Source organism: Ornithodoros turicata, unplaced genomic scaffold (assembly GCF_037126465.1).
Source record: "Ornithodoros turicata isolate Travis unplaced genomic scaffold, ASM3712646v1 Chromosome86, whole genome shotgun sequence".
Taxonomy (NCBI): Eukaryota; Metazoa; Arthropoda; class Arachnida; order Ixodida; family Argasidae; genus Ornithodoros; species Ornithodoros turicata.
The window spans coordinates 200,773-218,098 of NW_026999394.1; the positions used below are offsets into that span (position 1 = coordinate 200,773).

At 45.0% G+C, this 17,326-nt stretch overlaps 1 protein-coding gene across 1 annotated transcript; it reads left to right on the forward strand.

Moving 5' to 3' along the window:
- The first annotated feature begins 1,251 nt into the window (after window positions 1–1,251).
- Window positions 1,252–4,479, forward strand: LOC135374604 (uncharacterized). The gene is made up of 4 exons (XM_064607541.1): window positions 1,252–2,288; window positions 2,355–2,443; window positions 3,469–3,790; window positions 4,388–4,479. Exons 1-4 carry the CDS (start codon window positions 2,138–2,140, stop codon window positions 4,477–4,479), a joined length of 654 nt encoding a protein of 217 aa, XP_064463611.1. The 5' UTR covers window positions 1,252–2,137.
- Window positions 4,480–17,326: the final 12,847 nt, after the last annotated feature.

Below are 17,326 nucleotides of genomic sequence, written 5' to 3' on the forward strand. Positions count from 1 at the left end.
GACTCTCTAAACACATTTGTTTTGTTTTTTTCTTTTTTCGGCCGATCCTTGGACCCGATTGACATTCGTCTGAAATAAAGGGTGGTCTAGCGTAAAATTATCTGCCTCCGAAAAGGATGGCTGTCTATGATACATGGAGCATTTCTCGTGGAAATGACAGAAACGCGCGATTCTGTTATACTGCTTTTGACTTGCAAAGGTCCTGCCTGAATGTCTCAAACGAAAATGAGTAAGAAACATAGGCTTTGCAGTGATGCAGAGCTAATACGTCAATCAATTCCTCGCTTTTAGTAGTTTTTCTTCGCGTAATCGAAGGAAACATGGACAGCTCACCCTCTGCTTTGTGTCGCAGACGAGCATGGCTCTCGAATTTACGGAGGGTCACGTAATAAGCAATGAACAGTATCGGTTTCGATAACAAGGTTGCCGGGCAGTACCGCTTGCGTTGCTGTTCTGGGAAAGAATTTTTCTTTCGCCTTTCGGAGTGAGTTTCTCAGACTTTTCTCCGCGTCTTTTATATTTCTATCTGCTTTCTTTTTAAACCGCTGCTAAGATGCATGGAGTCAGTATGCGACTGTTTTCTGCGCAATAAAAAAAAAACAGTGATATAGATTCTCTGACGAGGCTATTTTATAAGTGTGCATACTGAAAAAGGGATATGAATATTAAAAAAATGGTGCATCCTAGAAATGCTCTAGCACTGTTCTCGAGAGGTCCTCACGTAGGATCTGTGGATGATCTGAGGATACCATGGGGACGCTATATAGTGCCAAACTGACATGTTGAGGATGATTTGAGAATCAGATTCCCCATCCTGGGGATGTCACCCCCGTCAATGCATGATGCTCTTAGGATTTCACTGGGATGACAGTGTGTTGTTGGGGAGGGTCGTCTGATGGCGCTACGTGGTCCGGACCTCGATCATCCTCGGGAGCCTCAGCGTGTTCTCCGGCGTCGTGCCCCTGACGTGAACATTCCGCCTGTTTGGAATGCCTGAACTGCGTGGTTTCGGTGTATTGGGATCGAACAGCCATTGTCGATACCTTTTTGGCATAATCAGGCCGGGCCGGGCACCTCCTCTACAGCGGAGGACGCGGTAGTCACAGACTGCGACACTCATAGCGTGAAATATCTCTGAACCCGTTCGTGATTATTCCGACAGCAAAAGGGGTAGCCGACGCACAGCATAAACCAATGTCAATCCGCTATAATAAAAGAAGTGAACTGCTTCGCGAGCAAGGATGTGAAGAACAGCGGTCAAGGTCAATGCGACTGCTTTGACAGTCAACCCAGCGCAGCCTTGGCCCTGGCCTATCTGTTTTTCTCAGTTTTTTTTTTTTTTGCATCACATATCTTCCGGCATGTGCTTATCCCGTCGCTATCACATTTATCATATCATCCGCCAGCCTTTCCTTTTGTGCGCAGCCCTGGCGCCGAAAGCTGAAGAAACTGTATCCTCCTTGTTGCTTCCACTTCGTCAAATCGTTGAAACAGCGTTGACGGCTTTGGTTTTTAAAATGACGCACATATTGGTAAAATGGACAACAGCTGAAGCATGGGATGTCTACCCGACGCGCAAGGTGACTGATATTCAGACAGCAACTGAAATAATGAATGACCCACCAATCGTGGAGTCACTCGTCGGACGCACCTTTGAAATTACTTGGAAGAGCGGGGAGCCGCCGGCAAAGGCACATTTGATTGCTGCGGGTAATGTCTGTTTTCTTATTTCGCACGTTATCGCTTTGCGGTCAGCTACCGTTGCCGATCGCCTGCTTGAATTTAATTTAGATTGGCGCGAGCTTTATCAAGTTCAGCAATATTGCTAACACGAAGGCAAACATTTTTGCCGGCGCATGCGCTCCGATTTGTTTCGGTAAAATGCGAGACTTGCCGCCTTGAAAAAACGTGTGGGATTCTGAACATCGTCATATACACACAATGTTCCAGGAGACCCAGGCAACCATGAGAGAAGACGGAACCGCCTCGCCGCACGAGCATGCAAGAACATGTCACAGGTGACTGGCTCAAAGCACATATTTTTTTTTAGAACAGCAAATCGTGATGGGTGCATTACAAATTAACTGATTGCATGGCAATGAATGTGTGACTATCCATAATTCCGTGAGTCATCCCAATGATTGCGTCGTCGCTTGGCCCTAGCTTTAAAACCTATTCTGCCCTGTCACAGGCGAGTGGCTGCTGTGGTCATGAAGAACAAATAAAGCAACTGCAGCGGGCGAATGATGACCTGAAACGTAATATAGAGGATCTGGAAAACACGATGGGTATACAAGAGTGCATCACGATCTGCTGGTTTTCGCTGACTGTTTTACATATTTCTGACTCCCCAGACATCCAGAAGACCGTGAAAACACTCGAGCGAATTGTCAGAAAGATGAAGGCTTCTCAGGAGGAACGTCCTGTGCTGGAGCCGAACCGGGTGAGCGCTGACGAATTCGTAGCTGGGCGCCCTAGTCACATCCGCTCACAAGCATACGTACTGTTTTTTGTTTTCTTCACCGTGTCCTTCCTGCTACAATATAGCAGTGACACCTACTACATTTCGCATACGCACGGTGTCGAAACTAAATGTGCACAACATTTCTCATTAAGCGACCTGTCGCGGGAAACTGGTGTCGTTGCTTGAAGACTTGTGTTGCAAACATGTGCCGCCTTGCAAGATCCACGCGTTTCTTGCACAAGCATCACAGGGAACTTATCAGCCTATCGGAACTTATCGTTGCCTATGACAACGATTTTTGTTAGAAATTATGTTCACATTTAGCGTGGGCACCTTGTATATGAATGAGTGGAACGAACTGAACGTATCATATCTCGACGAAATGTGTTTTCGTTATAGCGGCGTTGGTATCCCAGGTCGAGCCCCAGTGAAGCGCACGTAGAAGCTATTCGAGCACTATACCTGTGCAGGCTGGAATCAAGAATTATTTGCGGTCACAGAATCGGCACGAGTTGAATGTCCGGCTAGGTGTCACATGGCTGTCAGGTCGGCGTTGTTGCCACCGCGATTCATTGCACCAGGATTCGACAGTGTCGGGGAATGTCCTAGCTGACATCTAGGTCTTAAGTCACTTGAAACATTGCAATCACTGCGGTGTTGTATTTGTGAATTTTTATCATGTTCCAGTACGCATTTTTTGCAGACCTGCGGGGTCCTGGTCGGGTAAGGCCCAGTCTTCATCGGGCACTGTCGTGCTGGGCTTTATTTTTTCTGAGTCGGGTAAGACGACTCTGCTTCGGGCACGCGGGCAGGACATTAGAAGCTGCAAAATGCTTAGTCGTTCACAAAGCGGAGTGACCGTGCGTGCCCAATTATTAGGGACGTACTGGATGTGGCACAATCCATGTCAAACATGCGTGCGGTGTCTGCCCGTTATTTAGTCTCTTTCTGTAACAGCTGTGTGAACATGCAGTTTAATTTTCTTTTAATTTTCTTGACGACAGGTAGACCTGGGAAGCGGCGTGTACGTGTCCAGCGCGACGCTTACAAGGCTACAGGAATCCTACAAGGATTCTCCCAGCAAGTTTGCCCGTGCTCTCACTCGTGTACTTTTTACAGATGAAGAGCTAAAAAACCGATCACTTTTTGGTAAACAGTCCAACAGCCACAAGAACAAGGACCCAAGGCCTGCCCTCGACGAGAACCGTGTGACAGCTATCTTGGGTATGCGCTTCTTTGCCGTGCATCACACTTCCCAGCAAAAGCGTACCCGTCGTATACTGTCCAAAGTGGCAGTCCGCATTCAAAAGGAGCACCGAGGTGTTCGTATAACAGTGCCGCTTATGGCAAGGGGAAGAGACTTGTGAAACAAATACCTCAATCCAAAACCCATCGTAACTCGCGTCAATGATTATTCTCCACAGAGCACGAGATGCTATGACGACGCATGGAAGTGTCCCGCGACATAAGACTTTTGTTAATGAATAGTTTAACCGCTGCAGACAATTCAAGACGGAGGCTGTGTTCGGCATATCTTGGGCGCTGACTGTGCTCAGGAAAGACTTTCACCTACTTTTTGCCAAGGCCGTTGCGCCCCCCCCCCCCCACTGAGATGTGCAAAAACTGCAATGTGTCATGGAAAGGAGTCCGAGAACCAAAAGGAGAAAAACAGGGTCGCTGAAATTATTAGGAATCAGTCCTTAGGCACCGCAAGCCTTTTTTGTCCAGCGTCCTCCCTATTACCCCTATACACCACTTTATCCGCACCGTATGTACGATATGGATATTAACCAGGGACGTACAACGTGTAAACAGTAAAACAGCCGTTCACGATTTATGTCGTCTAAACCGTTAGGTAGGCATGAATACGTGCTTAAAAGATGTAAATTCCTTTCCGTGGATCATTCGCTGTTTCTATTGCAGAGCACACGTGCGCTCCATTCAAGTGCGCGGACTACCTGGTGAAAAGAAGCCTCAGTGCCATGCTTCAGAAGCTCAACAAGGGCACCCCATGAAGCTGCTGTGTACAATGTGCAAATAAATACTTTGGGTGGTAGTTCGCACCAACAGCTTGTCGGATGCAGTGCTGAAAATATAGCAAGGCCCACTGCGTTGTTTTTAGCAAAATAACATGCACACCCCGTAGAAGGGTGCTTGCTGGAGGCATGGATGACCAAAAAAGTAAGCTGAATGCTTCGAGCCAGCGTGAGTTCTGGGGCGCTTTAGAGACTGCATATTTTCTGCGGTAAGCGTGCATTGAGTTGTGCAGGCTTTCTGTAGGAAGGTAGGCTCCATTTCTTCGACGGGTGGCAGCTAGTCTGCTGTATGCGTGAAGCCTTTCCGCGTACTAGGTCACTTGGAGTGTGTACGGTATCGAAAGCGGGGAAATTTATTCTACATAGACTTTCCATACGAAGACTCGATCCGCTGGACCAAGAAAGATGAAAAAGCCTGCTCCAAGGTTTAAGAGGGGATACCACCTCCGGCGGCCCCATGTATTTTCTATGGGACAAACTTTGCAGTCTCTTTCGGTAAATAATGAACCGATTTTCACGAGACTGGTATTGTTGGATAGTATTCGGAAATGCGCTTTGTCGCTTCAGGAAAAAATATTGCTTTTCTCAAGACATTTTTCTAAACGCGTTATTGAAGTACAAAAAATTACCAAAATTGGATACTCAAGCTTTGACACGCTCTGATAAAAAAACTAAGAGACCTATGCGGAAATTTTCCTGGAGCGGCAAAGCAAAAATCTTTCCAGAGCATTTTAACAGAGGATCATCCACATCCGATTATCTGTTCTCTCGATATATGATAAAATGTGAAGGTTGGTAACGCGCTGCATTTTGCGCCTTCCTGTGGCGCCATATCGCGGGATAAAGGGGTACAAAGAATCCCTCCGCCACACAGCAGCGTAAATCCAACACCCTATCCTAGATTCCCTTTCCTGAAAGGTTCCATTCCCTCTGATGAAGTCTTTGAAACAGCTCTTTATGGGAGATTAGGTAAGGGAATGACAAAAGCGTCTGCTGTTTGGGATTGTTGGAGATAGTATGTGTGTCGCAATCTCCCAGTCTGTTCCCTGCCTAGGGTTTTTCCGACCTGATCGGTATGGCAATGCAAGTTTTCCGGCAGGCAAGTCTGCAGCTATGTCGATCACCCTTGTTTGTTTTCTGTGCACAGTGGCCGCCAATTTTTCGGTGAAAGGACCATGTATCCTACTTTTATATGGTGCTGTCTTTGAAAGCATACAAGTTTTTAATTGCACTGAGTATGAAAATCGGCACTGCTTTTGTTATTAGTTGCTCCGGTGCAGGGTTTTAGGAAAAAATGCCCCCACCCCCAAATAATCAAAATGCCACTGAAAAAATTATCAGCTGGAAGAAATGTGCACACAAAAAATGTCCCCTGAGGGACATCCAATATTGATGCGCGTGGGATTGTTCACTTTGGACGCCGGCTTTTTGCTACAGTGTGAATAAACACGGGGGGGGGGGGGGGGATATGAAGATGAATTAAAGAAAAAGGGAAAAAAGGAAAGGTCAACCGAAGCGAGTAGTCGTATATTCTGTTTGAATTCCGAATCAAACATGCAATTCAACGTTCGAATTCCTAATCGCATTGATGTTTCTTCCAAACCGAACACATTTCAATAATTGATTGATTGATTATTTAAAAGAAAACCAGGAAGAAACATTTCAATAATGTCGAAGCTGCACACGTTTAGAGGGCATAAAATAATGTGAGCGCTGCTCCAGCATGGAAAGCAACGGAGGACACGAAACGTCTAGGTAAATTGTAGCAAGATAAGCTAAGTTGATAAGGAAATTTAAAGATTACGTCCGTTTCATGCTGAATAATGATTTCGCATGTGGTGGATACCATGCGTACGGGTGTAGAAAAAAATGGTCGACAAAAAATGGCCCCTCAAGCAGTCTTGTGCCCGTTACTCGACAAAAGTAATTGATTACCGTTACCGTTACTTCTACGCAAAAGCTAATTGATTACCGTTACCAATTACTCGACTCCAAATGTGATTGAGTAGCGAGTAGAAAAGTAACGCGTTACTCCGGTCGTTACTCTACATTCACGCAAATTATACCCGTCCTTGTGTGCCCCAAGAAAAAAAAAAAAAGAAGAGAAGAAAGAAAGAAAAGGAAAAGAAAAAGCTGTTCAACAGCGGAACAGCTGAAGAACAGCAAAAAACGCAAACGCGTAGAAGAGGTAGATCTGTACGGCTACTGTATTTATGGCCTCGGAAGCCATTGACCCGATTGTGGGAGAACATTGTGTGGAACTTCCCCATGACTCACTAAACCCCAAAAGCTTCATGTACCACACCTCTGGTATAGGAAGGGATTTGGGAGAGCGACCCTGAGATTCCAGAACGTTATTACAATGTCCTCCGCTTGCTATAGTAGAACTAGAGTCACTAAAAAAGAAGAACGGCCCAACTAAGGCTGAATGAACGTCGAATGAACGTTTCATCAAAGGCAGATTCACCGAATCCGAAAATCGAAAAAGACTGCAGATGCATACTATAAACAACGTTGAACTAAGGTTTTATATGGCTGTTAATTCATTATTTTTCGTTGTACCATGGCGAAATTATCTTCGTATAGCACCCGCAGATTTCGGGTAGCTTACGCGCACATATCGCTATCCCATTTCAGATCTTTCCCAACCAATGAAAAAGGTGCCCAGAAAATATAGAGGTTGCACCCAGCTTGGGGTATTTTTTTTTTTTTTTTCAATATGTGTCCTACTGCTATACGTGATTGTTCCGCACTGTTCTATTCCGCTGTGCTGTTCGTGAATGACAAAGATATGAAAATAACCAGTGGTCTCCCCTCTTCAGCTGAAAAACCAAACAAACAAAGAAAGAAAAAAAAAGAAAGAAGAAAAATTTCGCATATTCGTTTCGAATACAGCTATTTACAATTCGTTGCGCATGTAGTGCCGCTGCGAATTAATTTCTATCGGAATGAAGTTCACCAGGGCGCCGACAATCGCTCATCGGATAAGAGCTCACCCAACGAGATCGCTCACATTTTTACCGACTGCGACTCTTTTACTGCCATGGCCTTTTCTTTTTCTTCTGTGGGTTCAAATGTCCCCGGACGAAATGTCCCCGGACAAAATGTCCCCGGACGAAACGTCCCAGGACAAAATGTCCCCCGAAAAGGCCTCGGACAAAATGTCCCCAGCTGCCGTCATCAGCCGTCTGCCAGTCCTCAACTGCGTTCTTGTTCGGCGGATTAAAAAATCAAATTATTCAGATTTTTTCATTTAAATATGATGAATATTGATTAAATCACTGAGTTGATTTTTGTCTTCTAAGACAGATCTTCACCTCATGGCTTCCGTGTGTCACCTCGTAGTAGCGAAATCACTTTTTGAGCACATACAAAGAAGGGCGTCTAGACTTCTAACAGTGCGGCTAACAGTTACTAGCTAATGCAAATGGAGATCTATTTGAAAACTATATATTATGAATTACACCGAATAGTAATAGGAAAAAGAAATAACTGGAAAAGTTCTACGCTCGTGGAATGACCACCCGCCATGTGTAACCAAATTGTTTGCCAGTGTACCGGAGAGCCACTGAAGGGGTCACGTGACGCTGTTTGTGCTAAAAGTCACTGAAGTATAATATATTTCAGGCTGTGGTTCATTCCCAGGCTCAGTCTCATCTTCCCCAGCGTCTGCAGTTTTATGTTACTATTCGAATTCAAACATATTCGAATTCTAACATAAGGGAGGTGATTTAAATCTTGATTAATATTCATGACTTAAATCGCGATTAAAATCGGTGATTTAAATCTAGCTGATTTAAATCAATCAACCCTCCACATGATAGCATGAAAAACATTTGTCACATTTGAGGTACCAACGGCTGTGCAACCGGACTGCATCTGGGGACATTTTCGGGGAAGTTTTGTCCGGGGAGATTTCGTCCGGGGACGTTTTGTCCGGGGACATTTTGTCCGGATCCCGAGACTCGTAAACATCAAGCATAGACATGAAAGAACTAAGATGTGGGTTCGAGTCCTACAGCTGGCTAACCTTTTCAGTGACTTTCTCCTTTCATCGTTAATCAAGCATAGGTTCGCTTGCGTGTGTGTTTTGCAGATTGGAGAAATTCTATATGGTAATGTAATCAATCAATCAATGCACCACATCTTTTCTGTGAATACACAGCACTTGGCTTTACGAAAGCCTAGCTTCTATCTGCGAAATGTTTTGCAACTCCCAGCCAAAGAAACATCAGCAGGTCAATATAATTTTAAAGAAATAAGCGCGGCGAACGAAACGTAACACTTCGACTTTGCGTGCTGGTGTCGAAGAACTCAGACATGGAAAGCTTAGGAAAGCTAAGATAATATCAACCCCAGAAGTCAGGAGATGCTGTCCACAAAGGGACAATGAAGAAGAATTCGCCTTGGTCGGACCTGTCTTTTTTCCTTTAGCTCAGTTGACCTTGGCAACCCACACAAGACGAGAGATCCCTGCACCTCAATAGTCAAGGAGGTCACACGTGTTTATGGAACTACACAATCCCGCGGAGGAGAAACTCGTAACAGGGGTATTCATTAGAACTTTCGCCTTGATGAGACCCGGATGTTTGTGTGGCGCCATCTACATGCGACAAAGTCGTGAATCGGAGATGGCTCCTCGGTGATATCCCCTCTTAAGCCTTTCTGAATACGGGGTCTGTTTAGTCATTCTCTTTTCTGTAGGAAGACAGCAGAGCTTATAGTACGCAGACTTTCTATAGGAAAATGTGTTCCAATTGGGATTAGAAAGGTGACAGGTGTAATAGACGGTCTACTGGATTGTTTCACGTTTTCTGAGTACTAAGTCGCTTGAAGTCTGTATATTTTCTATAGGAAGGGCAGAAGATTTTTTGTAAGGGCAGACACACACAGGGGACACACAGGCAGAGAGGGCACCTACAGGGTCACAAGTGGACACACACTGGCGAGAAGCCATACAAGTGCGATCTCTGTCCTGCACAGTTCCGGCATAAGACGAGCCTGTCTTATCACAAGCTAAAACATACAAGCGAGAAGCCCTATAAGTGCGATATCTGTCCTGCAGCATACCGCTTTGGCTCAAGCCTATCATATCACAAGCAAAAGCACACTGGCGAGAAGCCACACAAGTGCAATCTCTGTCCTGAACAGTTTTCAGCTACAATAGATTTCTACTACAGCTTCGCGCCCCTGGTTGTGCGGCTCACCGATTCGGTTCGGTTGTGCGCTGTGCTCATGTGGCTCACTAACTCGTTTTCTGATCCGTTCGCTTCGCGCCGTTGGCTGGCGGGAGTGTCTGGCTCGCTGAGTCATGGTGTGATTCGTTCTCTTCGGGCTATTCTGAGTCTGTTCGTTCGCGCTTTATGGCATTATCCACGGAATGGTCTCCTGATCGAGTGAGTGGGAACGGGGCTTGGACTGGTTTGCTCTGGACTGTTTGGTGTTCCGCGGCTGATCCTTTACGGGGATGAATCCGTTCGGTAGATAACGAGTTGATTATATCATTAAGCGGTCTTAATAACGGTAGCAACCCCGACGCGTCCGTTCGAAAAGGGGTGCAACCCGTTGCCGTGCTAGCGCTGTAACCCTTGGCCTTTCTATTAGGATTTGTTTATTTCTCGCCGTATGAAGGCGATAAAACTGGCAACGTGAAGTAATGAGATATGCATGAAACTGCTCGAGACCCGACTTTAATGAAAGGCGATGTCCGTAGCATATACATTAGCGACAGCATACATTCGGTATGATTTACGTTAGAAAACGGATGGAACACGAATGAACAGGTAATTGTAGTGAACAAAAGTGTAAACATTACGCGACTTGCGTTTTGAGTTCGAATGTTCGAGCTCTGGTTACCACGTTTTTATTTCGTGTTTGTTCATTTCCTATGAGTGTCGTGCTGATTGTGAGTATGCATTGTATTGTTCACCAACATTAATTTATCTTTAATAAAAATATACCCCCATTAATTTATCTGTGGTTTTTGAGTATGTAATAATAAGCAGAGATAATCACAGCAACATGCGGTTGCCAGAAAAGCGCCGTTCTTCTCTTCACCTCTTTCTTTATAATAAATGTGAGGTCAGCGATCACATGACCTCATGACGTCATTGCGTCACGTGTGTCGTGACGTCACTGAATCACTGAACGAATCTTTTGAACGAATCAGTAAAATGAACTGAATCAAATGAATCGATTCACCAAAAAGAGTCGTTTTGCCCATCGCTAATTCTCTACCACGAATCCATCCTCAAGCTGGTCAAGCAAACCGCAGTCTCCAAGCGCATGCGCACAAGAAGCGAGCAGACGACGAGGCGGCGGCAAAGAGCGGCACGTGACGTATTTGCTGGCGCATGCGCAGCGCAACTTAATTTCCTCTCCCGAAGGCCAAGTGTTGATCACGGCAGTAAACGTCGTCTGCTACGGCGATGTGCTGCATTAAATAAATAACACGAGTTCAGTGATATCGGGAAATAAATTCAATATACATGCTAGAAAATCTATCATCATATTTTATTCCCTTTTCGTTACCCATGCAACGACATCGGCACCATTTTTTTTTTCCTTCTTTCTTCTGTGGCGGCGGTACGTGTTTTTAGTATAATGTCATTAATTAGAAACAGCCTTTAATTTTCGCTTCGAGGCATTAGAAACGTGGTGCTCTGTCAATGTAAACGATATTCGGATCGTCAGCGTTTCCATACCATAAATCTAACCTAAATTATCACCAAACTAACCTTCGACACTACAAACAAGTTAGTTGCTGTACAAGGGACGGAGATTGTCGCGCGTTCCGGGCAGCCTACTGCTTGGCCCTCCCAACTTGATTATCGAAGTGGATTTAGGGGGCCAGGCAAGCTATAGCCTATAGGATGGCCCCATTAATCTGACCTAAGAGCACCATACATCATAAGCTGGGTTAGTTTAGGGATAAGTTAGGTTAAGTGCTGGAATATGCTGAAGTGTAATTATGTTCTTCAGCCTGAAATGTAACTTGCAGTTACTGAGTTACTCCACAGAGGACATAGAGGACGCATGATGATGATACCAATGTGTTGAACATGAAACAACTGATGTTCTGAGGTTGTAACAACATAGAAGGGACAAATACATACAAAGCCCTTCTATGTTGTTCCAGCCCCAGAACATCAGTTCTTTCATGTTCAGCAGTTGCCGCCTGCGTCGATCCCGTCGTATGAATATGTGTATGAGTGAGCAAAAATGTAAGAGTGAAAGGAGGATGAGTGAGAGAGAGTGGCTGGTTTGTCCCTTCAGATGACGCACCCCGGAAGTCGCTGAGAAGGCGTGTTAACTTAGCTCAATTGGTAGAGCCCTAGACCGGCAATCCAGAAAATGTGGGTTCGAGTCCTACAGCTGGCTAACCTTTTCAGTGACTTTCATCTTTCATACCAATGTGTCTTCGTTCGGGGATTGAGTGGAACTCTTATGCTGACTACTTTTATGTGCGACCCGTTTCGTTGCGTACCGGTTATCGAGCTACTATCTTTTAGGGTTCTGCTCGGGTTCGAGTTCAACAGTGTCATGAAAATTTCGGTTCGGGTCAGTGTTGCCACATCTACAGATTTGTATGGAGATCTACAGATTTCCGGCAACATCTACAGATCTACAGATTATTTCTGAAAACTACAGATTTTTTATTCCATGATGAAACAAGGCTGAGAATGGGATACACGAACATACACAAAGATCGTTACCATGACCAGGCTTGTTTCATGGATTCCATGCACCAGCCAGTCCATAGGTGCCGACTGCGGTGCGGGGGGTGCCCTGCCCCCCTCCGGAACATGAACTAGGGGGGGGGGACGCCGCCTCCCCCGGGAAGTCCCGCTAAGAGACTGACACCAACCTTTGGGGCTCGGCGAGCCCGGGTCAGAAGGGCGAAGAGGCACCAACCCCAAAAATGCATCTTGCAATTTGTAAAATATGTATCCGCCCACCATATACTCATTATCACAGTAGAAGGCGAGGCGAAGAAACAGAGATGATGACACAACACATAACCTGAATTTCGCCCAAAGCAATCAGATCAATGAAATGAAGCAGTCGAAAAGGTACCAGCAGCTGCCAGTGAGATGTAACGGTAGGATCTTCGGAACGCATATCCGTTGGGAGCGGGTTCAACTCCCGCTGCTCCATTTCATTGACCATATTCATTATATTGCGCGCATTTCGGGTCAAACACCGAGGATTCAATGCATTTTGTTCCTTTTGCACTCAGTTTTCAAAGGCATAATGCCTTCAGTTGTGCACATGTTCACTGTTTACGTTCTCTCTGTTTTTTTTTTTTTTCTGGTCTTCCTTCCTCTTATTTCTATACCAGGTCTGCATACATCATAGGATCCCGCTAGAGTGTGTGATTCTTCAGCTTTAGTTTTGTGTTATTCATTTTTCTTTTTCTTTTATTTCCTTCTTTTTGTTTTCTTTTGCTTTCTTCTTTTCTTTGTCTTTTTTGTCTTCCCCTTTCACTTTTTTGAATAACAAACCGACATCCATCTGGCTTACTTTTCCTTTCTTTTTTTTTCTTAATAAACATATACCCCCTCCCCCGCCAGAGAACTTACTTCGCGGTGCGCCCTTGCCCCCCCTTACGGGAAAATGAAAACTCTCCATCTCTGAGCCAGCCTGTGTTTATGCTATTGTCAGATCTCCTGACAATCGTTAACAAGTTGTAGAAGCCCGATTCACGATGATCCACTCTCGGTCGAAAAAACAAACAAAGAAATAGAACGCATTTTTAATTTCATGTTTGCTTCGGTGTGTGTCAGTATATAATCTTTGATATTTCGTATCACCCGTGGCACGGAGGGTGTTCGCACTTAATTACAAGATGTAGCTATTAATCATCACGGTTAGATCGCTTATGTATTGATTTGTCTGATGATGATGCTTGCCCAGGCGAAAATCTGGACTGGTCCCAGAATGGTTCCAGTTGAATCTGGACTGTTCCAGTTGGATGTTTGATGGTCCTGGAATGGATCCAGTTGAATGTGGATGGTCCCAGCCGTATTCCCAAGTGGGGTGGCTGGTTCCACTTTGGTGACATCAGTGGTACCACTCCGGTCTCAGATGGTTCCAGAAGTTCCAGCTGGAGCCTCACAGGTACCATTTTGTTCCCAGAATGGTCGCTGAGACACCAAGTTGGGCAGCTTCCCCCTTTGAGATTTCATCTTGTCCACACTTGCCATGTTTTGTTTGATCTATTACTCTGATGTATTTTAGCACAGGTATGATCTCTTTTTATTGCTGTTTATCTAGGTGCGCGCGTCTGCGAATGCTGTATCCCTGTAACTCCAATTCGTGCACATTCTCATCTGAGGTGAATATCATAATATATTAAGTACCAGAGATGTGTAAAACAATACATGTCAACAACAACAAAAATTAAGGTAAATACTAGAAGAAAGACAGCAACAAAAAAAGAAAATGTAATTGCAGCGGCTGATGCAATGTGAAGACGCCACGGCAATTCAAACTTCAAACGGCGAGAGCCGAGAGGGAGAGGAGAGGGCGAGAGTGGCAGTGGCAGGTGGCAGTTGGAATGGAACTGGGACGCCTCGCAGCAAGTTGGTTTTGTCTTCAGTACTAGCCGTCGCAAGGATGGTGTATCTCCTGTGCAGTATTTACGTGTGTTTCAGTGCGCTTTGTAAGACAATGCGATGACAATGGTTCCTGTGCAACACATTGTCGATTTCCCGGAAGAGTTTTGACGCCAAGAAGACGTAAACGGTGTAGGGGCAAGAACGCACTGTGAAACGCCAATCGGACTGCACGTCGCGAATGCTTGCAGGTATGAGTGATGACCGTGATCCTTTGATTACTATTAATTAGATGTTTCATTTTAGAAGCATCTTTTTTTTCACTTTTTCACTTTTTTTTACTTCGGAGGAACTTGAAGAGAAACAGGATAATACGATTCCGAACGTACGGTGAAGAGGAATGGGTGTATGTCGCGACCTGCATGGAAAACAGGAGTGTCGTGTCATCAAGCAAATACAAGATGTGAGGTGGCCAAGGAACGAAAGCTCCCCGTGGTCCGTGAGTGCATCGCACAGGCAGGCATATATGCTTTGTCTAGACACAGTGAGTGATCAGACTTATACTACGTGGTATGTACATGTAGAGATGTATTGATTATTCCTTTCTGCTCAGTGTATGCTTTTAGCAGAATAAACGGTAATTACTTGAGCAATATGTGCATTTCTACGCATTATTTTCGGTCATGCATTCAGTGGTCCCAGCTGCTAAGTGGCCGGATCCCGGACCGCTTAGCAGAGGGGACCACTGGATCAATTCCACTGGTTCCACTTCAAGTGGGACCATCGTGGAGCTGGTTCCACTTTCAAGTGGTCCCAGGCACTAAGTGGTCCCACACCCAAAGTGGGACCTGTCCAATAAACCACTTTGAAGTGGTCCCACTCCAGATTTTTGCCTGGGTGATCTTTTCTTATTCTTGATGCCTCCACTGGAAATAAATAGATCTCACGCAGTCGCCGGCGCATTGGCACCGACAATCAGGTGGTGGTGGTGTGCTGATTCAGAGCGGTTTGCGTGACGGCTTGCTGGTTGCTGCTCGGCTCTTCCCAGACAGTACAGCTGGCGCCAGGATCTGAATCCAGGAGAGCCAATCCATTGTGCCCAGCTCCCCAATAACTTTTGCCATGACATATATTTCCGTTGTTTCGATGCAAAAAGCGAAATAGGAAATGTCAGACGACGAGACGCACAAAATCCTGGCGTAAAAACGACATCACTTAATCAAATTGCATGTTTTACTGCAATCTACAGATTTTTACGGAAATCTCCATACTTTTTAACAAGCGATCTCCATACATTTCCTCCGACGGGTGTGGCAACACTGGTTCGGGTACGCATTTCGGTTCGGTTCGACACCATGTTCGACACCTTGCCTGTAAAGGGCGCCTCACACTAGACGAACAAAACACGAAGCAGCAGCAAAGCACGAGCAAAACACGAAAGCAAAACTGCTGGCGAACAATGTTTCCAGAGCACGTTCGTCGAACATCTTCGCACACTACAGAAGCAGACAAAAAACATCGGAGGACAGCTGTTGAAATTGTTGAAATCGCGAACAAAAACATGCACGAAGAACATGTGCGCCGAACAAAATCTGTGTTTCGGACATTGCTCGATTTTCGAGATGGAAAACACGGCTCTCCACAGTATAGCGTTGCGAGCCCTAGGGAGTTTTCTTAGTTCGCGAGCAGAACATCTACGTTGTTGTTGTTGTTGTTGACTAGCAGTGTTGAGTGTACAATCAACATGTTCAGGCTGAAGATTCCAATCACTAATGTCGTTAGGAAAGAATTATTTCAGAAAGGAAGTGATATTACAATGGGGAAGCTTAATCACATGGATGTCGTTCAGACGAGATGAAATGTAGTTAAAAAGCGATAGAACTTGCGTCGTCTGTTTTGTCTGTCTGTCTGTGTCCCCTGCACTGGAGTTTTATCGCTTTTAGAAATCTAGTTAGCAGGGACTAGGAGACGATCGCCAGTGTTTGTGTTGTGATACATTTTATGGTAGAGACACCGCCTGGCTATCAACCGTCTTGACTTGAAGATCAACGTCGAGATTTTTTCTTTATACGTGAAACACTCGCGTCTCTGGAATAGTTAGATGTAATGAAGCACATTTTGAACTGACTCTAATGCTTGAATTAAGTACTCTTGATGAGAATCCCATATGTATTCGAGTTTGAGCAGCACGAATGTACGATATGAAAGCAGCTATGAAAGTGATGTGGTGGGAGCACAAGATGGCTGCGAAAATTTAATTTGGTAACTCTAAACATAACTCTAAAAACAGCACGCCATCAATGGTCCCATATCGGTCCAAAATTGGCAGCCAATATAACTTACGTTGGGCCAGTATATAGGCCGTGCAACAAAGGTCCGGTAATACGCCAATGAAACTGCCAATATTGGTCCAATGTTGCAAGCCCGTGGTGAGCCAATGAAAAATACGAATGCCCTGTAGCTATAGTAACTGCCACTCCGGTCTAGTTTTAATTGGTTTGAATGGCAGCACGACAACGGGAAGGCATCACAGTACAATGCATTATTTTTTCTCTCTCTCTTTCGTCTTTTTTGTTATATTTACCTGGGTAGGTACTGAAACACTGCCATGGGTAGCACAGTGGTGAGAGTAGGAGCAGCCAAGATAACACCACTTATTGCTCTTCATTGGCTTGATTGGCCCTCATTAGGCTCACTAAAACCGAGACAGTGCCAATATTGGACCAATATTGTGTGCTGCTCGGGTAGTTAGAATCCGCAAAAGTAACTGTAATAACAACTAAAGCACGCATCCCGAGCTTTCACAAGCTGGCAATAACTATAACTTGCGTCCCCTCGAAACACGTGTCCTTGTGGCTGCTATGAGGCCCTAGGACATGTCCTGCGCTGTGTGCGAGCCGCTAATTCTGATTCTCGCTCATGATGAAGAGGAATAGCAGTCTCTGTTCGAAATATATGGGCGGCTCTCCTCCTGTTACACTTCCCTTCATCTTTGCTTACCGGTTCACCGAATTTTCTCCTCATCTGCATCTCTTGATGACATCTAAGTGGACACATTACTTCCAAGGACAACTGCATATAATCATTTAATCACACGTACACAAATTTAATTTGTAACAGGCATATTTGAGTCAGTTGAGGTTCCTTTACACGAACCTTGATTACTTCAAAGTAATATGTTCCGTAATCTGTAACGATAACTGGAAAAGCAATTTGGAACCCTTACATTTATTAGGTCGTAATAAAAGTACGACTGTATCACACATGTG